Source organism: Oryctolagus cuniculus, chromosome 11 (assembly GCF_051225735.1).
Source record: "Oryctolagus cuniculus isolate XC-2025 breed Fujian yellow rabbit chromosome 11, ASM5122573v1, whole genome shotgun sequence".
Lineage (NCBI taxonomy): Eukaryota > Metazoa > Chordata > Mammalia > Lagomorpha > Leporidae > Oryctolagus > Oryctolagus cuniculus.
In genome coordinates this window covers 29062365-29084530 of record NC_142877.1, presented here as the reverse complement: position 1 = coordinate 29084530, position 22166 = coordinate 29062365, and the positions used below count along the sequence as shown (strand labels likewise).

General features: G+C 55.2%; 1 protein-coding gene across 6 annotated transcripts; it reads right to left on the bottom strand.

Moving 5' to 3' along the window:
* Positions 1 to 821: 821 nt before the first annotated feature.
* On the bottom strand, positions 822 to 22103 carry CDC25B (cell division cycle 25B). 6 transcript variants are annotated; one of them, XM_070052044.2, is made up of 16 exons: positions 21853 to 22103; positions 8729 to 8850; positions 8044 to 8095; positions 6199 to 6240; positions 6059 to 6095; positions 5738 to 5860; positions 5513 to 5635; positions 5255 to 5389; positions 4778 to 4855; positions 4502 to 4678; positions 4252 to 4347; positions 3744 to 3806; positions 3514 to 3612; positions 3186 to 3319; positions 2258 to 2369; positions 822 to 2123 (listed from the first exon to the last, which is right to left on the bottom strand). In XM_070052044.2, the coding sequence occupies exons 1-16, from the start codon at positions 21858 to 21860 to the stop codon at positions 1983 to 1985; spliced, it is 1542 nt and encodes a 513-aa protein (XP_069908145.1). In that variant the 5' UTR covers positions 21861 to 22103; the 3' UTR covers positions 822 to 1982. The 6 variants fall into 6 exon arrangements, with proteins under 6 accessions (XP_069908145.1, XP_069908146.1, XP_051701219.3 ...); XM_070052045.2 differs by having other exon boundaries at positions 4252 to 4344; positions 21853 to 22079; XM_051845259.3 differs by lacking the exon at positions 21853 to 22103 and adding an exon at positions 9651 to 10061.
* Positions 22104 to 22166: the final 63 nt, after the last annotated feature.

Genomic DNA, 22166 nt, shown 5'->3' with positions numbered 1-22166 from the left:
TCAGGGAGGAGTTAGCAGTCCCCACCCGGCCCCCAGCTGCCCTGGCCCCCTCATCCACGCCAGGGCTGCTCTTGCTGCTCAAGCTGTCAGTGGAGGGGGCTTCTAGAACACTCCAGGCCATGAAAAGTCTAACATGTTCCACCTACTCTGCCCTCGAAGGGTTTGGATTGGGAGTGAAGAGCGAGCCTTTGGGACAAGCAGGAGTCAGGGCAAGTGTTCCTCAGATTCAGCTGGGAATCTAGAGGCTTTCACTGCTCTGGTAGGAAACAGCCTCCATTTCCCCACCTGCAAAATGGGGTGGCTAATCATCGCACTGCCCACTTGCACCCAAAGTGGTGACCACTTGTCCACCTCTGCATCCCACCAATGCAGCACCTATTTGTTCAGCTGCAGAGGAGTCCTTGTAACCCCTTATCTCCCATGTGGGGGCAGGGGCATCTGCAGGTGCACCTGGGGCTGGGCCCTTGCCCACTCTCAGGGGATGAGGCTGGGGAGGCCCCAATTCCTTAAGGGCCAACACAGGAGTCTCTGAAGTCTTTCCGAGTGCAATGGGGAGCCATGGCCAGTTCTTGAGTGACGGGGTCATTGCTGCCTTTTCGGTGCAGAGTTTGGGAAGGCTGAACTTGGGCAGCCAAGTGAGAGGAAAGAGGGGCTGAGGGCGAAGCCTCTGCAGGAATGTTATCCAAGGGATGGCCGACTCGTGGAGATGGAGGACGGCATGAGGTCATCTTCCAGGAAGCCTGGCAGCCTCTGACGTGGCCCCCACCCCCACCCCCCCACCGGGTCTCGTCCAGGGCCCCATGAGACACCACGCCAGTTACTCAGCTTGTTCCGTGCTTTATTGAACCAAGGCCCTAACAGATGACTCATCGGGCCTCTGGGCACAGCCCTCCCCACATCTGTGAGAGTCGGAGTCCAGAGGTTGCTCGGTCCTTGGTTTAGCTGCTACTGTGACATTTCCTCTTGAATATTTCCAAACCCTAAGTGTCAAGTTTTTGTCCACACAGACACACACATATTCCTGCCACAGGCTGTCACGCTCACCACAATGCCTCCACCTGGTCTGTGTGCATGTGTGTGCAAGGCACCGTGCAGCCATGGCCACCCATCCGTCCATCCATCCATCCGTCCGCCCATTCGTCCATCCATCTGCGACAAGACAGCAGCAAGTTCTGACCATACAGGCCCCCAGCTTCACAGCACTGGGAGCTGGGGTGGGCTCACGAGTCGGGCCCTTGCCCCAGGAGCCCCCTAGGACACTAACAGCCCTTTCTGGGGGCAATACCAGCTGGGGCCCAGGTGGGTCACTAATGTTGGAGTCTGACCCCAGCTGGACACCGGGAGCCTAGACAGCCAGTGAATGGGTCCTGAGACGGGCAAAAGTCCCACAGACAAGCCAAGCACGCAGCTAACACTGACAAAGGAAAGAGTAAGAGCTTAACGCTGGTGCCAGACGCACCGTACAGAGGGGCAGCGAGAAGGAGTGGAGACAGGGGCGAGACGGCAGGCACACTCATGACTCCTGGAGAGAGCAGGGCCAGGCCAGGCCCAGGTAAGTGTACACCGGGGTGGAGCTCAGCTCTGGCCTGCCCCCAGCCTCAGCAGACACATACAAAAGGACTCTACTGGACAGAAAGACACACTCAAACCAAAACAAGGAAGAAGAAAGGCGAAAAGGCTCCTGCTGGGGCCAAAAATGCTTCCTTTGAGCTGGCAGTCACCCAATTTAACTAACCCAACAGGCTGGGCTTCTCCAGGGGAGGGGCGGGGGCAGGGTGCTGGGGGGGAGGGCACCAGGATGTAGAACACAGTATGATCGGAGGGAGATGAGGGGAATCGGGGTAGACGGACAGGACACCCGCACCGTCTGTCCCCCGGATAGCACCTGGGGCCTCCTGCGGGCCCTCAGCCCTGCAGGCCCGTGGGCAGCTGGTGCCCGGGCCCTGCCAGGCAAGCAAGGTGGCAGGCGTGAGGTGGGCGCCTCACTGCTGCTGCAGCCGGCTACACAGCTCCCGCCGGCTGCGCTCCCCAGCCCAGCTGCGCGTCTTGAGGCGGAAGGTCCTTAGCTCGTCCTTGAAGGCCTCGTGGTTCATGGGCCGGTAGTCCTGGGGCTCACAGAAGTTCTAGAACGGGAGGGTGGCGGGGAGGGGGGTCTGTCAACCTGGGGAACAGGGACCATGTCCTCCCTTTTGCTTCCTTTGGGCGACAGCCTGCCCGAGCCCTTTCCCGCTGTGGCCACCCCCACCCGCCACGGTACCGGGTGCTGCGGGAAGAACTCCTTGTAGCCCCCTTTCAGGATGTACATCTCCGGGTAGAAGAGGCTGGGGTATTCGTTGGCAGCGCGGTCTCGCTCCCTGATGAAACGGCACCTGCACCAGCAGAGCGAGGCAAGGTGGGGTCAGAGCTGGGCACGCGGATATCGGGGCCTGTGTCCGTGCCGTGAGAGCCACGCGGGTGTCAGCCACACACGCACTATCACATCAGCCCAGCTGCTGGCTAAGAAGGGGCTGGGAGGCTCGCGGGAGGAGAAGAGCAGGCTCCACTGGGGAGACCTGGGGCCTGGAGCAGGAAAGGGAAGCACGGACGTCAGTGGACAAAGTCAGAGATCCATTCCGAGTCTCCCACACAGACCTGGTGAGCGCTCAGGTCGGGGGAGGAAAGGTGGGAGGAGAACCACGGTGTTGGGTCCCAGCGCCCAGATGGAAGTGGGTGCCAGGGGCTGGAACCCCGGAGGAGAGGGGAGGGCAGCTGGCATGAGCACTCGAGATGGAGTAAGTGGGTGCAGACTCCCCGCACACAAGACTGGGCTGGCGAGCCACCGGCAGTCAGATGGACCAGGGCCGGCCCTGGATGGCGTCCAAGACAGGAGAAGGAGCACAGCTCAGCGCCGGGTGCCGCGGTGACGGGGGAGCCTAACGGCATCCAGCTGTTCCACTGGGATCCGATGTGGTGGCAGCAACGGGTGCAGGGTGGACGTGAGGCCCGACAGGAAAGAGGGGAGAGGGGAGAGGGCTAGGGGTGCTGTAAAGCGGGGATGAGGTCGGCTCCAGGCCATCAGACGAGGCTGGGGCCCAGTCCAAGAGCTACTGGGCGCATACCCCGGCCACCCGAGTGGCCCCAGAACAGCAGGCCTTGCAGGGAAGGCCAGAGGCAGACCCCAGGCGGCTGTGCACAGCTGGACTCACATGCGGGGCCCACGCTCAGATGAGAATTCACAGTGGAAAATGAGGATGATTCTCTTGTCCAGGCTGCAGGGCACGATGGGGCTCTGTAGCAGGAAGTTCTCGGCGTCCCGTTCCAGGGGCAGGTTCACGGCAGACTGTCAGGGAAGACAGGGGTCAGGCCGCAGCCCCAGGCCCCCTCTCTCCTTTGCAGTCCCCATCTCTCAGACAGAAGCCCCCGCCTCTTGCTGGGCAGGGTCTTTCCCCAGCCATCACCAAGTCACCCTCTGGGCAGAGGAGTGGACCCATGTAGGGTCTGCAAAGTCAGCCCCTCCCCAGCGCTCTGCCTCACCTTGATGTGCCCTCCTTCATACTCGTAGGGGTATCTGCAGTCCACAATCACAAATTTCTCCACGATGTTGCTGAATTTGCCTGTCAACAGGGCCACCATCTAGAGGAAGCCATGGGGATTGGTCCCAGTGGGTCAGGCTGGCAGCCAGGGACTGGTCTGAGCCCTCCCACGGGCCCAGCCCCAGGGGAGGTTAGCAGCCCGCCAACAGCAGCCCAGGTGCACCTGCTTACCGTTTCGGGTGAGATGTACTTGAGATCTTGGTGTTTTCCATCTACGGTCTGCAGCAGGAAGGCCTGAGGGCAGGGAGACAAAGCAGGAGAAAGTGAAAGTGGTAAGGCCTGGCCCTAGAAAGGAGAGTTTCATTCCCAAGCCCAGAAGCCATCCAATGCGCCCTGGTTCCCATAGCAACCGAGAGGCACCTCTTGGGCCTGATACCCCAGGAACAACCTAAGAAGGGAAGTGAAGAAGGGGAGTAGAGATGGCTTCCTGCCTTCTGCCTCCCGTGCTCTGCGAAGCCCGAGACGGTGGCACAGGGAGGGTCCAAGCTGGACATTAGTTTGGGGGTGTTTTCCAAGGCTGAGCTACAACAGGTGCCTGGATAGATTCAAGGTGCAGTCAGAAGACCAAGGACAAGGAAAAGGGGGTCTGGGGGAGAGAGGTGGAGCTGAAGGGGTTCCGGAGCTGGGGTGCCTGGCCAGGAAGAGGTCAAACCTCCTGAGGGGCCCCTGCGGTCAGCACCTTGGAATAGTCGCCGATGAGCCCACGGTGGTCACTGTCCAGGATGTTCTCAATCTCATCGTGACACAGGGACTTGGAGCGGAGCACACGGGCCTTCTGGGAGGTGAGGGTGAGAGGTGCTCACCTATCTGGCTGCCACCCCCTCTTTGCCATGCTCAGGCCACCACCCGCACCCTATTGGCTGCCAAGAACCAGGCCAAGAGGGCGGTGACCTGGGTGCCTCAACAGCCTGGCCCCCAGGGGCACTTACGGGCTGCTGGGGCTCCCCCAGCTCCATGGGAGGGGTCCCACTCCTCCGCCGCTTGTTCTGGATGGGTGTGTCTCTGTCCTGGGGCCGCTCCAGCCTCTTGAGGATGGGCCGAATCACACTGCAGGGCATGGACGGGGAGCGGAAGAGCCGCTGGCACTTGCTGAACATGACGAGGTCCTGGCAGGGGTGGCAGGTCAGAGGTCAGAGGTCAAGAGGGCCCAGCCCCGCCCACCCCACTCCTGAAATCCCACCTAGAGGGAGTGCCCCCAGGCATACCTGCTCCTCTTTATCCACAGTCTTGACCAGTGGGGCACTAATGAGACTCTCCATACCCGGAGGGACTGCATCGTCCTCCTGAGGCCAAACCAGCAAGGACACGGTCACAGCCAAGGCGCAGGCCAAACCCTTCAGGCCCCAGTCCTCTAGCACAGCCTGCCCACCTCCTGGCAGACCCCCGGCCTGCCAGTGCCTCCACATGGGGCAGCTCTCAAGACCCAGGGGTCACAGGGACCCACTCACTGCTGGGCATGCACTGGGCTGCACGCAGCCACCCACCCTGCCGGCCTCCCCTCCACTCTGGCTCCAGCCTGCTACTCTCCTCTGATTGGCCAGGGGTCAGGCTTAACTCAGTTACCTCAAGTTCCTCTTCTGACATTGGAATGAGGTCATAGTCTTGCCAGGGGCTCAGAGCTCTCTTCCTCCTGGAGCTCCCAGGAAGAGGAGGTAGGGGCCTGGCAGGGCAAGTTTCTGTACCTTTAAGTCACTCTCCAGGATGTCCACAAATCCATCGTCTTCCTCAGCTGTCCCTTCGGTGGAGGTCAGGGAGAAGGGGGATCGGGCCAGGGGGCTCAGCTCCCCAACTTCCATCTTCCGCTCGGGGCTGACACTCTGTCCCGGGGACGAACAGGCACAGTCGACCAAGGGGTGGAGACCAGAGGCAGCCCCCAGCCCCGCTCCTCCTGGGCAGAGAGTCCCCACCCGCCTCCCGCCGCCAGGCTGTCTCAGAGGTACCATCAGGTCAGGGGCAGAGCTTGGCCTCTGGGTAAAGGCTTCTCTGCGGCTGGCCCACTCTGCCTGGGCACGGGTGGGGCTGGGCTGCACCGGCTTCCATGGCATCTTGAAGACAACCCCATCCTGTGGGCAAGGGCGGGGAGAAGGCATCAGCCAGCGCTGGAGGACCGCCCCGGCCGTGCCGTCTCTCCCTGGAGCTCCCCCAGCCTGGCCTTCAGAGCGCACATTCTCCTTGTCCTCCTCGGAGCTGCTGGCCGCATGGCCGCCTGCCTCGCCCTTCCTCCAGCCGTGCGGTGTTTGCCAGTTGGTGATGTTGCGCAGCACGGGGCTGTGGCCCAGCAGCCTCACCTGGAGAGCAGCGAGGGCGGCAGGTCTAAGGGCTGCAGCCTCTGGCACCAGCCCAGGCCCCAGCTTCTCTGAACCCTCCTCGGCCGATCCACCCCTCCCTGGCCCCACCGGCCAGCCCAGGGACACCTAACTCCACCCTCTGGGAGGTACACCCCCCCCGCCCCCGTGGCTGGCCAGCGGGCCTCTGGGGATACTCACCGGCAAAGACTGGAAGCGTCTGATGGCAAACTGCTCGCTGCAGAAGGGAAGGGGAAGGTCAGAGCAGGGGCTGCGTGCACCACAGCCCCTCTGCAGCCTCGGGGGGGCCCAGAGGCAGCTACAAGGCCAGGGACACCTACCTCCGGATGATGCGGCTGGCTGCCTGGATCGCCTGTTCAAACCTAGGCGAGAGAAGGGGCCCCTGCAGCCCATCACCCGCCTCCAACACCACATACCCTAGCCACAAGGCCCAGGGATGATGGGCAGGGCCCAAGCTCAGGCGAGAGGGAGGGGAGGGAGAGCACCCACGACTGGTGGGGCCCAGGTATTGGGGAGGGGGCAACGGAGAGGCAGCCTGGGATTTTAAAGGCCGCTCTGAATAGGAGAGGGCCCAGAGAATGGCCATGATGGAGACAGCTGGGGCAGGTCGCAGGGTCGCTGAGGCGTCACCAAGGCAACGGTCTCGCCAGCCTGCACACAGGCCTTCCACCTGTATGCAAATCACCTCGGTGGGGGCCATATGGCTACCAGGCGAGGCATCCATCCATACCATGACAACAGGCTGCGGGCACCCAGCAATGTACGTACTCCAGGGCCCAGATGCCAGTGGGACTGGGCTTCCCTCCCCTTGTGAGGAGCTGGCCTGGCTCCCCCCACGACAGGGGCCTGTGCTGTCACAACAGACCCCCCAGTGACAAATGTGCAGGGTCACATCCTCTCCTCCCTCCTACGGAATTTTCTAGGACCCGGCTTCTGTCCCAACTCCTCCTCCTGCCTTAGAAGAAGCCAGCAGGCAAGGAATTCCAACAGATGTTCCTTTAGAGGCCGGGGTAGAGGCTTCTAGATATCAGCCCCGCCCCCCAGCTATGTTACCAGAGACCACCTGCCACGCCAAGCTTTTGTGCGTACACACACACACACACACAGCTTCTTTCTGACAAACTCTGTATAACCGTCAAAGCAGGTGCAGAGGTGGTGGGGGCACCCAGGCCCCAAGTGATGCCCCACCCCCACCAGAGGGAGGGCTGTGCCCAGCCAGGGGCATCAGGGATGATCAACCTCACTCACTGGCTGGGTTTCCAACCTGCACCTGGGCCGTGGGAGGTAAGGCAAAGACAGCTCTGTGTTGTCACCAAAAACCAACCTGCAGTCCTCCCACCCCCACCCAATTCTCTCCCCATTTCCTGTTTGTGAACAAACTCTGCAGCCCAGCCCAGTCTGATCAAAGGCAACAGGAGGAACAGCAGTCATAGCCGCTGATGCCTTAAACCCACAGCCAGAGACCTCCAGCCCAGGAGAGGGATGCTCAGCTGTCCCTACTAATGGCTGGCAGCTGCTCCACCTGTTTGGGTCTTAACAGCTGGATGGGAACAGCTGTGCTGCGGATGGCATTACTCCTGCCCCCCCCCCCCCCGCCACGACGGGGAGGTATCTGTCCACAGCAGAGCCCACCAGCTCTGTCCACTCCCTCTCTCTCACAAAGGACCTGGTCCAGGGCTTGGCCAGGGGTCAAGTGTCTGAAGCCAGAGGTTGCTGATGGGCCTAAGGCCCAATCAGTCTGCAAGCAACTGTATTGTGTTTGACACAGAGTGAATTAAAGCACTGAGTTAGTTGGAACATATTTTTAAATTGTGATTATTTCCTAGTTTAAAACAATGTGTAGAAGCAACAAAGGATAACAGGACACACATTGGACTTATGTTCCCATAGGACAAGGCCCAGCTGGGGTCCAGTACCCACTGCTCCCAGGGGCCACTGTCCCCACCACCCCTGGCCCCCGTCCACTTTCAGCCAGCTTTCTGAAAGCAGACACTTCTGAGACAGGAAGCCGAAGCCCAAGGCCAAGGCAGGTCACCGAGCCCTCTTTGTGGGGCCTGAGGACTCCTTCCACTCTCCCAGAGCTCTCCAGCGAGCTTTTGCTAGAACGGGGATTCCCAAAGGCAGGTGGCGACTCCTTTGTGTAGGGGTCCCCGGCATCTACTCACGTCTGCTCTGCCACCTGGGGGTCCACAGGGCTGGGCGAATCCATGCAGAGACCTGTGGGGACAGAGGGCCTGGGTTTGAAAGGGGTGACGTTCCCTACCTGTTTCCCCCCAGCATGTCCCAGGAAGGGGAGGAAGCCCTATTTCTGCTTTCCATCTGGACACACTTTAAAAAATGAGACAAGAACCTAGCCATGAGCTGACATGCTGTCCCCCACACAACACAGGGCTCCACTCCCTGTTACTATGGGAACTCCTGTCCTATACATTTTAAAACCACAGTGCTTGCTAAGCATTTTTCATGAACTGGTTTAAAATAATTTGTTTTAGAAGAGATCACGGCTTCTTAAAGTGACAGACTCAGAGAATGCTGTAGACAGATCAGCTCGCAGGCTCCCGCGGCTCCCAGGTGGGGCTGTATGTGTGGTTTAAGGACTCTGGTGCCTGGTTTCGGATAGGTGAGATCTCCCCTCCCACAGAGGGCCCCACCCTCCCACCCGGCCACCAGCCCGGGCTGGGTGGGTGGGTCCCGCCAGAGGTGTGTCTTCCTCCCAGTTTTGCAGGCCAAGCAGGGAGGCTCCCGGGCACACCAGGTTGTGGGAAGAATGTTAATCTGACCTTGCAGGGCATCCAGCAGCCCAGGCAGCCCCCCAAACTCAGACCTCCCCAGGCACGTGTGGGGCCTCACCTGCATCAGAACACTCAGAGGAATCAGACGACAAGGAAGACTCGGATGCCCGCCGTGACAGGGACAGACGCGCCAGCCGGCTTCGGAAGAGCAGGCTCCCAGCCTGAGCCTCCGGGGTCTCACTGGGAGGGGAAGGGGGTACCAGAAAAGGAGAGAGGTAAATGCAGGCCTCCAGGCCCTCCCTGTTCTCAGTCACCCAGCTCTGAAGGGCCCACCTGCTCCTCAGGACAAGGAGGCTTAGCCCACCAAGTGCCTTCTCTTGGATGGCAGGCTTAGGAGAGGCCCTCCCAGGTGCAGGGCAAGTGATCACAGGGCGAGGGCAAAGAGGCTGGGGGCTGGCGTGGCGGTCAGTGGGGCAGCCGAGAGAGCAGCCCTGGGAGCCCTCTGCTCCTCAGACCCCTACCCATCCCAGGGCCTCCTTGGAGAGAGAGACCTGGGTCTCTATGGCTGCTGGGGGAAGGCAGCCCAGCCCCTGAGGCTTGCTTAGGGAACAGGATTAGGATTAATGACCTGAACCCTGGGGGCAGAAGCAGGGGTGGAGGGAGCAGAGGCATGGGCCTGTGAGAACCCCACTGCTCTGCCACCCTCAACTTCCCCCTCCCGGCTCATATCTCCCCGCCTGGGGAAAATGGAGGAGATGCGGACAGAGATTGGGGTGGGGGGGGCACCGTGGCCGAGTCACAGTAAGGGAGGGGGAGGGGAAGGAGGGTCCCTGGAGGCTTGCGCAGACCAAAGGGTCACCTGGAGGGTCTGATGCCCCTTGCCCAGGGCCCCTGAAGCAGGGGTAGGGACTCCCTCTGCGCTGACCCGGCCGCATCCCCACCCCACCTGTAGTGCTCAACTCCCACGCGCGGTTCCTCTGGAGCCGAAGGACCCCGTCCTGGTCTCTCACCCCACGCCCAGCCTCTGGGAGGCGTCCTACCTGCCGAGCCCCGCCAGATTATGCATGGTCTGTGTGAGGGTGGTGACCGGCGAGGAAGCGGCCGCGCGCTCCGGAGACCCCAGGAGATCATGAGACCCCAGCCGGAGGCCCGGGAGGTGGCCCGGACGCTGGACGCCACCGCGCACGCCAGCCGGACTAAGGGCCGAGCATGGTGCAGGCTCCGGCCGGGGCACCTCCATCGCGGCGGGGCGGGTGGAGGGCCTGGGGCCGGGAGCGGGCCCGGGGTTGGGGGAAGGGAGGGAGGGAGGAAGAGCAGTGGGACTGGGAGTGAGGGAGGAGAGGGATGCGGGGAGGGTGGGGAGGGGTGAGGGGCGCGGGACTCAAGCACCAGTCCGGGAAGCCTCTGACTGCAGCTGCCACCTCCACCTCCTTATATATTCGAAAAATAACAGCGGCCGCGCCGCCGGACGCCACCAATGGGGGCGCGGGTTAGAGGAGGGCGGGCCCGGGGGCGGGGCCCGCGAAGCAAGAGGCGCGGGGGCTGGACCAGCCCGGCCCGCCCAGCTCCAGCCTCGGGGGAGGCGGAGGAACTGGGGTCCATCCCACGGCTTGCACACCCGCCACCCCCAACCCGGGCGCGAGGTGGAGACCCCCCGAATCCCGCGCTCTGGGACCTAATGTGGAACCTTCCACCGACAGAGCGGGCCACAGGCCCCAGGGGGGTCCGGAAAAGAGGCACCCGGGGTTAACATCGCGCGCGAGCCCCAGGAGGATCCGGCACGTTTGCCAAGCACGGCGGCCCTGGGCGGGCTGCGTTCACCGTCCCATTTCACAGACGCGGATGTGGAGGCGTGAAGTTCATGGGCTTGTTCAAGGTCATGCATTTGGGAAAGTGGTGGGACCAGCCCTCGCTCGCTGCCCGACGCCCCTGACCCCGCCGGCTCCTTGCCCCAGCGTCTGGCAGCGCGGAGCAGCTCCAAAGGGTAATTCGTGGACCGAACGCCCAGTGCAGGCGGTGGGCCGCCGGTGGGAGCCCGAGGCCGCCAGGGGCCCCGCTTTCTCTAGCAGTCCAGGGGAGGCTCTGACGGCTGGACTGGACCCGGGGCGTCAAGGAAGGGGCCAGCGACCAGAGAACTCGGTAATGGAAGTAGAACCTACAATGGTGGCTTGGCTCACTTGGTATCAATGGCATAGTATTGTTCAACTGGCGTTTCTTTGTAGAATCTGTCATTAGTTTAAATTGGGCATCTTCTAATTACCTAATCACCTCCCAGCTGAGCCCTTGTCTTCCTGGAATGAGGCCAAAGGGCTGCACCCCTTCTGGGGGGTACGCAGCGCACCCCGTCTCCCTGGGGAAGCGGCGACCTCCCGAGGGTGACAGGCTCAGGAGGGGAGCGCAGCTTGGAGGGAGGGGTCGCGAGCACCCGCGTCCCTTCCCTCGCTGCCCGAACCTCGCCCCTGGGTGAGGTTGGCGAAAGGGAGTGGCGGGGTGGGGGGTGGGGTGGCGCTGTAGGCTTGGGGAAGGAGAGGGGAGGCTCCAGTCCCACCCGAGAGGAGCAACTTTGAACATTCTGCCCAGCCCCGGTGCTGTTTCCTTTCATTCTCGGCAGTCAAGGGTCTGGCTCTGACCCTCCAGCCACCGCCCAGCCACCGGCTGGGAGGGATGGGGGGGGGAGGGCTGTGCCTCAGGAGGCGACCCACCCTACCTATCAGAAATAAAGCTGCCCCAAGGGTTGCATTTTCAAGATCAGCACAGAAGAAAAACACTGCTCCCTCCCAACACACAGGATGTGGGGAGGTGCTGAGGGAGTCACCCTTGGGAACCCTTGAAGATGGTTTCTGGGCCTGGAGGCAGGACTACAGCCGGGCCCAATACTTCCCAGAACAAAGCTGTGTCTTCCTGAACCTCCAATCAGACCATACATTATCATATGCTCAAAACAAAGCTAGTCGATAGAAATCAGTTACAGTAAGTCGTATTTGAGGGGCCCACATTGTGACAGCCAGTTAAGCCACTGCCGCGATGCCAGCATCCCAAATGGGAAAGGGCTGAGTCTCAACTGCTCTTGCTATCCGCTATCCTGCTCCCTGCTAACACACCTGGGAAAGCAGACGATGGCCCAACCAGGTGGGAGACATTTGGGTAATGAACCAGTGAATGGAAGCTATCTCTCTCTCCCTGTCTCTCCTGCTCTCTGCAACTCTGCCTTTCAAATAAATAAATAAATCTTTAAAAAAAATGTTTAAAACATTTTTAGGGGCTGACATTGTTGTGGAGCCGGTATAGCCACCGCCTGCAACACCAGCACCCATTTCAACACCGGTTCAAGTCCCAGTTGCTCCACATTTTATCCTGCTCCCCACTGATGACCTTGGGAAAAACAAAAGATGGTCCAAGTGTTTGGACCCCTGCCACCCCTGTGGCAGACCCAGAAGAAGCTCCTGGATTCTGGCTTCGTTGCAGCCATTTGGGGAATGAACCAGCAGATGAAAAACTTCTCTTAACTCTGACTTTCAAAAAAATAAATAAATGAATCTTAAAAAAGTTTTTTTATAAGAAGTATTGCAGGACCTAGCACTGTGGCGAAGCAGGTTAACATCCTGGCCTGAAGCGCCGGTATCTCATATGGGTCCCGGTTTTCTAGTTCTGGCTGCCCTCTTCCGATCCAGCTCTCTGCTATGGCCTGGGAAAGCAGTGGAAGATGGCCCACGTTCTTGGGTCCCTGCACCCACGTGGGAGACCTGGAAGAAACTCCTGGCTTCGGATCGGTGCAGTTCCGGCCGTTGTGGCCAGTTGGGGAGTGAAACAGTGGATGGAAGACCTCTCTCTCTCTCCCTCTCTCTCTTCTTCTTCTCTTCTCTCTGTGTAACTCTGACTTTCAAATAAAATAAATAAATCTTAAAAAAAAAAAAAAAGTATTGCAGCCATCAGAGAGGACTAACTTGTTGAACCAACCAGGTCCTGGTTGTGACACTTCACTGTGGGCTGCAGAAGTCCTTTTCCCATGGGAACAAGCAGACTTCCTGGTCCACCCATCAGCCCTGGGCTCCCCAGAGGGGTCTGATGTGCCCCTGGGGGTATGGCAGAAGAGGAGGAAACATTTTCCCTTGTTTCCAAAACCTCTGCTCCCATGTAGCATCTTCTCTGTGGAACTCACTCTTCTGATGCCTTTTCCGTCATGGGTTGTGACATGTTAAATGGTTTTTGAAAATTGCCAGATGGTACGAAAAATTCAGACAAAGGAGAAAATTCAAACGGCAGTGAAAATACAAAGGCAGTGGGCAGTCAGTCCCCACCCCACACAGCCCTCTGGACCCCTCCCCAGAGGCAGGCAGTTTTAGGAATTTGTGACTGATAGGCACTAAGCTGCCGAGAGAAACACGACGACAAGCACAAATGGGAGGCAATACATAATTTTAAATGTTCTAGGAGGTCGGCACCGCGGCTCACTAGGCTAATGCTCTGCCTGCAGTGCCAGCACCCCATGTTTTAGTGCTGGTTGGGGCGCCGGATTCTGTCCCAGTTGCTCCTCTTCCAGTCCAGCTCTCTGCTGTGGCCCGGGGAAGGCAGTGGAGGATGGCCCAGGTCCTTGGGCCCTGCACCCCATGGGAGACCAGGAGGAAGCACCTGGCTCCTGGCTTAGGATCGGTGCAGCGCCGGCCGTGGCAGCCATTTGGGGGGTGAACCAACGGAAGGAAGACCTTTCTCTCTGTCTCTCTCTCTCTCTCTCACTGTCTAACTCTGCCTGTCAAAAAAAAAAAAAAAAGTTCTAGGAGCCACATTTTAAGAGTAGGAAGGAACAGATGAAATTACTTTTAATGCTTTATTACCATAATCTATTCAAAATACTCATATTCAACATGTTATCCATATAAAATTATTAATTAGTTATTTTACATACTTTTTTGGATATCAAATTTTCAAGATCCAACATACATGTTACATATATTTGCACACATCTCAATTTGTAATTGCCAATTTTCTTAAGGATTCAGGGGCCAGCATTGTGGCACAGTAGGTTTAAACCATCTCCTGTGATGCCAGCATCCCATATGAGCACCGGTTCGAATCCTAGCTGTTCCACTCCTGATCCAGCTCCCTGCTAATGCACATGGGAAAGCAGCAGAAAATGGCCCAAGTGGTTGGATCCCCGTTGCCCATGTGGGAGACCGGGATGGAGTTCTAGGCTCCTGGCTTTGGCCTGGCCCAGCCCTAGCAGTTGCAGCCATTTGAAGAGTGAACCAGTGGATGGAAAATCTCTCTCTGTGTCTGACTCTCCCTCTCTCTCTGCAACTCTGCCTTTCAAATAACTAATCTTTAAAAAGACACAGATTTAACATTTATTTATTTGCTTGAAATAGAGACACAGAAAGAGAGAAGAGATCTATCATCTGCTGGTTCACTCCCCAGTACCCACAACAGTTGAGATCAAACCAGGCTGAAGTCAGTATCCTGGAACTCAACCTGGGTCTCCCCCATGGGTGACAGAGAAAGACCCAACCACGTGAGCTATCTTTTGCTGCCTCTCAGAGTGCACATTAGCAGGGAGCTGGAATGCAGAGCAGAGTCAGGACTCGAACCCAGGCAATGTTGAAACGGGAGGCAGGCATCCCAGGTGGTGTCCTAATCACCAAGCCAAAACCCACCCAACACATGTGACATTTCAAGTCTCAACAGACACTTGGGTAACATACAGAGAATACAGGTCTGTGTGTTTACATGGAGTGTACACCAGTATATGAACCATTGTACCAGGTTTTCATTTCCCTTGGATAGGGATCCTTATCAGAAGCATAATTTCCATCCACTCGAGTCCCTAATGCTGACAGTGCAGGTCATTAGCTTTGGAAGTGATGCCGCAAGTGTGCTCTTTCGTGTCTGCGTGCACTCCAGCTACAGAACGCATCCCCAAGGAGGAAGCGCTGCGAGGCACAGCATCAGGTCCCGCAATCTCCTTTCCCTCTCCTGACTCTCAGCTCCTCGAGCCGCCTGGGCTACTGAAGGTCGGGCACCAGGTCACTCCTCTTCCAGTCCCCTAACACCTTGCATGGATGGCTTGAGCCCCAGGTTGGTCTCTGACGCCATTACCCACTTCTAGAGATTTCTCTTAAGGAGACGACAGAAGCACAGGCGACGTCTGCTCATGGAGTCACTGTTCTTCAGCAGGGGAGGTGGATCCCCTGTATTGTGCAATGGCTGCAGCCTTTCAAGAATGGGCCACAGGGTAGGGATGCCTGACACTTGGCAGGGACTCAGTCTGTAATTGTTGATTATTGGATAATTATATATTGAGCTTCCAGAAAAGATCTATAAAAAAAGGAAGTCTGAAATTGGGCCTGGCATTGTGGTACAGCGGGTTGAGCCGTCACCTGCAATGCTGGCCTCCCCATTGGAGTGCCAGTTTGAGTCACTGATGCTCCACTTCTGATTCCAGCATCTGCTAATGTGCACCCTAGGAAAGCAGCAGATGATGGCCTAAGTACTTGGGCCCCTGCCACCCATGTGGGAGACCTGGATGGAATTACTGGCTCTTGCCTTTTGCCTAGTCCAGCCCTGGGCTGTTATGGCCATTTGGGGAATGAACCAGTGAATGGAAGACCTCTCTCTCTCTCTCTCTTTCTCCCCCTTCTGCCTTTCAAATAAATAAATCAGTCTTTTTAAAAAATGTGTATGGAAAAATGCTCTACAAGAATATTCTTTCTAAAAGAAAGAATGATTCATTTCTATGGCTCTAGTTTTCATCTTTTTACTTTAATTTTTTATATATTTGAAAGACAGACAGGTCTCCCATCAGCTGGTTCATCCCAGATCCCAGCAACAACTGAGGCTGAGTCAGGCTAAAGCCATAGCTTGGAACTCAGTGTGGATTTCCCACAGGAGTGGCAGGAACCCAAGCACTTGAGCCATTACCTGCTGCCTCCTGTTGTTCACATTAGCAGGAAGCTGGGTTCCGGAATGGAGCTGGGACTTGAACCCAGGCTCTCTGACGTGTGATGCATCCCAAGGAGTGTCTTAATCATTGTCCCCAAGGATATTCTTTGATTTGTAGAATTAAATAAATAAAACTTCAAGTCCTGGCTGCTCTGCTTCCAATCCAGCTTCCTGCTAACATGCATGGGAAAGTAGAAGGAAACGGCCCAAGCACCTGAGCACCTGTCACCCATGTGGGAGACCCAGACGGAGCTCCTGGCTCCTGGCTTCAACCTGGCCCAGCCATGGCTGTTGAAGCCATTTGGGGAGTGAACAGTGCATGGAAGGGGAATCTCTGATGTCTCCAATGCTCTGCCTTTCAAATAAATCAATCTTTAAAAATAAAAATGATGAAATGGGGGTAGGTATTTGGTGCAGCCATTAAGATGCCTGCATCCTACACTGGGTGCCTGGGTTCAAGTCCTGGCTCTGCTTCAGGTTCCATCTTCCTGCAAATGCGCCCCCTGGGAGGCAGAGGTGACGGCTCAAGTACATGGATCCCTGCCACCTATGTGTTAGGTCTAGTTTAAGTTCTAGGCTATTGGCTTCAGCCTGGCCCAGCCCTGGATGTTGTGGGCATTTGGGGAATGAACCAGTAGATGGAAGCTTGCTCTCTCTCTCTCTCTCTCTCTACCTCTCCCTCTCCCTCCCTCTCTCTGCCGTTCGGTTTTTTATTTTTAAAAAGTGATTAAATGTTATTTTTTAAAAAGATTTATTTTATTTATTTGAAAGGCAGAGTGACAGAAAAAAAGGGAGAGACAGAGATCTTCCATCCAATGGTTTACTACCCAAATGGCAGCCATGGTCGGGGCTGGGCCAGGCCAAAGTCAGAAGCTAGAAACTCCACCCAGATCTCCCACATGGTGGCAGGGATACAAGTCTGGAACACCTCTGGCGACTTTCCAGGCTCATTTGCAGAGAGCTGGATTGGACTCAAACTGGTATTCTCATATGGGATCTGGAATAGCAGGTGGTGGCTTTATCCCCTGAGCCACAATGCCAGACCTGAGTGTTCTTATCCTCAAAGTTTTCTATATTTTAAAATGTTCCCCAAAAAGGTATGATTTTTATAATTAATTAAAAGTACATGTTCTCAATCTGGTGGTTTCTCAAGAGCCCCATTCCTATGTATACAGTCAAGAGAACTAAAGTTTACAGCCACCCAAAACTGGTAAACAAAACTTTATAGCAGCATTATTCATAATAGCCAAAAGGTGGAAGCAAGCCAAATGTCCCTCAAGCGAGGAAAAAGTAAATAAAATATCATACATCCATACCTTGAGACAGTATTTAGCTATAAAAAAAAAAAAGTCCTGATACATGCTACATCATGGATAAACCTGGAAAACATGATGCTAGGGGCTAGCATTGCGGCATCACGGGTTAAACCGTGGAAGACAGCCAGAGTGCGTGGGTCCCTGCACCCATGTGGAAGACCCTGAAGGAGCTCTAGGCTCCTGGCCCCAGCCTGGCCCAGCACTGGCCATTGTGGCCATTTGGGGAGTGAAACAGCACACGGAAGATCTCTGTCTCTCCCTCTCTCTCTCTCTGTAACTCTGCCTTTCAAATAAATAAATAAATATTTAAAAATAAAACATGATGCTAAATGACAGAGGCCAGTCATAAAAGACGTATGGGGGCCGGCACTGTGGTGTAGTAGGCTAAGTCTCCAGCTGTGGTGGCAGTTCACGTCCCGGCTGCTCTCTGCTATGGCCTGGGAAAGCAGTGGAAGATGGCCCACGTGCTTGGGGCCCTGCACCCACACTGAAGACCCAGAGGAAGTTCCTGGCTCCTGGCTTCAGCCTGGCCCAGCTCTGGCCATTGAGGCCATTTAGGGAGTGAACCAGTGGATGGAAGACCTTTCTCTCTGTCTCTCCCTCTCTCTGTCTGTAACGCTACCTCTCAAATAAATAAATAAAATCTTAAAAAAAGATACATATGATTCCATTCTTATGTAATGGTCAGAAGATGGAACACATCTATGGACAGAAAGTAGATTAATGGCTACGTAGGACTGGGGAAGGGGCTACAAGGGTTAGAGGGACACACAGATGAAACGAAAGGACATGGGGTTTCTTCCTAAGGCAATGGAAAGAGTCTAAAATTGACAGGTTGCTTATATCTGAATTGTATGCTTTAAATTTTTTTAATTTTATTTTATTTGAAAGGCCATGAGAAAGAGAGAGCTCTCTCTTTTGCTGATTCACTCCCCAAATGCCTCTAACAGTCAGGGCCAGGTTAGGCCAAAGCCAGGAGCCAGGAACTCAGTTTACGTCTCCCACATGAATTGCACGGACCCAAGCACTTGAATTGTCATCTGCTGCCTCCCAGGGTGCATGTTAGCAGGAAACAGGAGTGGAGCTGAGACTTGAATCCAGGCCCTCCAGTGTGGGATACGGGTGTCCCAGGTGGCTGCACCAAACACCTGCCCTGAACACTCGAATTGTACACTTTAAATGGGCAAACTGTACCACACATGACATATATCCCAGTAAAGCTATTTCTTTTAAAGAAAAAAATATGGGGGCCAGCACTGCAGCCTAGTGGGTAAAGCCGCCACCTGCAGTGCTGGCCCATTCAAGTCTCAGCTGCTCCACTTCTGATCCAGCTCTCTGCTATGGCCTGGGAAAGCTATAGAAGATGGCCCAAGTCCTTGGGCCCCTGCACCTGGGTGGGAGACTAGAAAGAAGCTCCAGGCTCCGAATCAGCTCAGCTCTGGCCGTTGTGGTCATTTGGGGAGTGAACCAGTGGATGGAAAACCTCTCTCTCTCTGCCTCTGCCTCTCTGTAACTCTGACTTTCAAATAAATAAATCTTTAAAAAAAAGAGAAAGAAATAGTATATTCTGTAGGGGACTGGAGGCACGTGAGCTGTTTATTTTGGAACTCTTGACTCTGGCATGCTTTGGGAAGTCTACAGTTGTTCCCAAATGGCTGGACACTCTCATTCCCATTACCTGCATCTTCCCTGACCCCATCAAATACTCACAGTGTCTTTTACCCCCAGGCCTCTCTGGGCACAGCCACTTCCAGGACAGAAAAGAAGCCACACACAAAAGCTGCTGGCATAGCCATTTCCAGACAGCTGGTCTACCTATTGCCTGACACAGTCTTAGGGCTCATTTATATCCTCTCTCAAATGATCATTTCTCCCACCCATTCATCCAGGGCCCTCTTCTCCCATCCAAGTACTAACCTACTAACCAGGTCAAACCTGCCTAGCTTCTGAGATCAGAGAGATGGAGTGAGTTCAAGTTGGTATAGCTGTATTCCCCCATCTCCTCTGTAAGCCCCTTATTTCCACTATTGCAACTACAGAGAAATCCATGGTCCACCTTCTCTTCTCTTGGCCCAGGCTGCCAGAGCTGCCTGGCAAGCCTGCTACCCATCACCCACACACCTGACCACACCCTTCATGCACCTCTACAGGACTGCCACGCTCCTTTTCATTTTAAAGGGGCGGTAGCACTCGCTTGCTAAAGAAAACCTGGAAAGTCCAGCAAAGTAGAAAAAACGCCCACCCATACATAATCCATTCACGCAAACGCACCATGGGTCAGGAGGCAGAGGGGACACGGGTTACAGGGATGGAGTCTCCAAAATGGAGACACGGCTTCCTGAAAAGGAATGGGAAGCAAGCCCTCAGTCCTCAGTTGGCCACACATTCAATGTTTGCACAGGGACCATACACCTGTCATTGGCCAAGCACTGATGTGGTCCAATGGGAAAAGACCTCTTACATTTTGTTCTGGACTCTGAGATCAAACGAACTTTTTTTTCATATATATCTCAGGGGTGGGACAGGTCTCTCTAAGTAAGACATGGAACTCAAGCAATAAAGGAAAAAAATGGACAGAACTGCCTAACTGCCTCTTTGGAGATGAAAACCTCACATTCAAAGATTCTCTGGGGTGAGTGTTTGGCCTAGCACTTAAGATGCCCATTAAGATGTTTGCATCCCATACTTGAATGCCTGAGCCTGATACCTGGCTCCAGTTCTTCTTCTTCTTTTTTTTTTTTAAAGAATTATTTTATTTCTTGGAAAGAGTTAGAGCCAGAGAGAGAGGTTTTCCATTCTGCTGGTTCACTCACCAAATGACTGCAATGGTCAGAGCTGAGCTAATCTGAAGCCAGGAGCCAGGAGCTTCTTCCAGGTCTCCCACAGGGTTGCAGGGGTCCAAGGACTTGGGCCATCTTCCACTGCTTTCTCAGACCATAGCAGAGAGCTGGATCAGAAGAGGAGCAGCTGGGACTAGAACTGGCACCCATATAGGATGCCAGTGCTGCAGGCTGGGACTTTAACCCGCTGCGCCACAGCGCTGGCACCCTGGCTCCAGTTCTTGACTCCAGCTTCCTTTTTTTTTTTTTTTTTTTTTTTGACAGGCAGAGTGGACAGTGAGAGAGAGAGACAGAGAGAAAGGTCTTCCTTTGCCGTTGGTTCACCCTCCAATGGCCGCCGCGGCCGGCGCGCTGCGGCCTGTGCACCGCACTGATCCGATGGCAGGCACCAGGTACTTATCCTGGTCTCCCATGGGGTGCAGGGCCCAAGCACTTGGGCCATCCTCCACTGCACTCCCTGGCCACAGCAGAGAGCAGGCCTGGAAGAGGAGCAACCGGGACAGAATCTGGTGCCCCGACTGGGACTAGAATCCGGGTGCCGGCGCCGCAAGGCGGAGGATTAGCCTAGTGAGCCGTGGCGCCGGCCTCCAGCTTCCTCTTAATGGTGACCCTGACAGGCAACAGTGACTGCACAGGTAATTGGGGTCCTATCAACCGCCAGGGAGGCCTGGATTGAGTTTTCAGCTCCTGCACCCCTCACCCACCTCCCATTGCAGGCATTTGGGAAAGGAACCAGCAGAGAGGAGCTCTCAAATACATAAGTAAAAAACATTTTTAACAATTTTAAAGATTCTTTAAACTAAAAGACAAGTGGGAAACAGAAAACATCTAAAGATTTATACTTAAAAATGTACTTAGAGATCTTATATTCAGAGTATGTGAAGAACTCCAAAAAGTCAAGAGAAAAACCATACACAAGAGAAACACAGACAAAGAATACAACTAGAAAATTGACAGGATGCAAACAGGCGATAAAGGGGCGGACATCGTGGCACAATGGGGTAAGCCACAGCTTGGGATACCTGCCTCCCATACTGGAGTACAGGTTTGAGTCCCACTATTCTGTTTCTGATCCAGACTCCTGCTAATGCACCTTGGAAGGCAGCAGATGATGGCCAAGTTGTTGCCACCCACATGAGAGACATGGTTGGCATTCCTGGCTCCTGGCTGCAGCCCAGCCCAGCACTTGTTATTTTGAGCATTTGGGGAGTCAACTAGTAGATGGAAGATCTCTCTCTGGCTCTCACTCTTGCTCTCACTCTCTCTCTCTCCCTTTCAAATAAAAAGAAAAAAATTTAAAAATGAACGATAAAGGTGTGAAAAGAGAAATGCACAGGAAGACAGCCATGAACTACAATTTCCTCCTGTGGCTTCCCCAGCATCACGCTGGCCTGCCTTCCTTCACCACGGCCTCTGCTCCGCGCAGGCTCCTAGGGGTCCTTGCTGGAGCTCAACCTTGAGCACCAGGGCACTGTCCTTGGTCCTCATGTCTTCTTTGTCTACGCCCATCTACCTGAAGCTTCACTGGAGCCCAGATCCCGAATCTGTCCCTCTGAGTGACAGCCTTCCCCTCTGCCTATGGCTTGACTCCCCCTTATATTGCTCTTAGGAGACTTTTTAAAGCATTTGTATTTAAAGCATTTTAAAGCAAAGCATTTGTTGTTTTGAAAACTAACTGTTTTTATGTGTCGGGTCATCCTCTGATACCACTCTATTGCATACACATGACGCACTCCTGTATGCACTTATGCATTTATTTAGCCCATAAACGTACGCATTTATGGCGACATGCATGGAAAAGTCGAGAGACTAACACACTCTATCCATATTTATCTACCAACTGTGGGATTACTAGAACTTGTAAAACATAGGTAGCACCGTCCAAGAGATATAATATTGCAGTGTTGCTTATAAAAATAAACTAAATATGTAGCAGTTTATTGCATAGATTGATCACCCATAATTGGAACAATATACAACCATTAAAAAGAACGTTGCCAATGATATTCACCCATATGGCAAAATTCTCATCACTTGATGCCAGACATATGGGCCACAGAATCTAATGTCTTTTTTAAAGCATTAAAAAATAATAATAATAAAACTGCACTGGCCGAGAGAAAACACTGGAAGGAAATGTATCCAAATGTTACCTGTGCATCTCTGCAGGTGCTGGGGAGGAAGGCGATTTCTGGCTTCCTGTATTTTTCGGTATCCGCAAAAGACATGGGTTATCTACCTTAGTTTTAAAAAAAGGAAGAAGAGGACGAAGCTGTTAATCCTTGAGGGCAACAAGCCGCTATCCACCGGCGCATTGGCGGCGCCCCGCGCCCCGCCCGCACGCCAGGGCCCGCAGGTCGCCGGACGCCGAGCGCTGGCCGGTCCCGCAGGCCGCAGCGCCCCCGGTGGCGGGTCCGGGGCGGCGGGAAGGGGGTGGGCGCGGAGGACGGGGAGGCGGCGCCGGGCG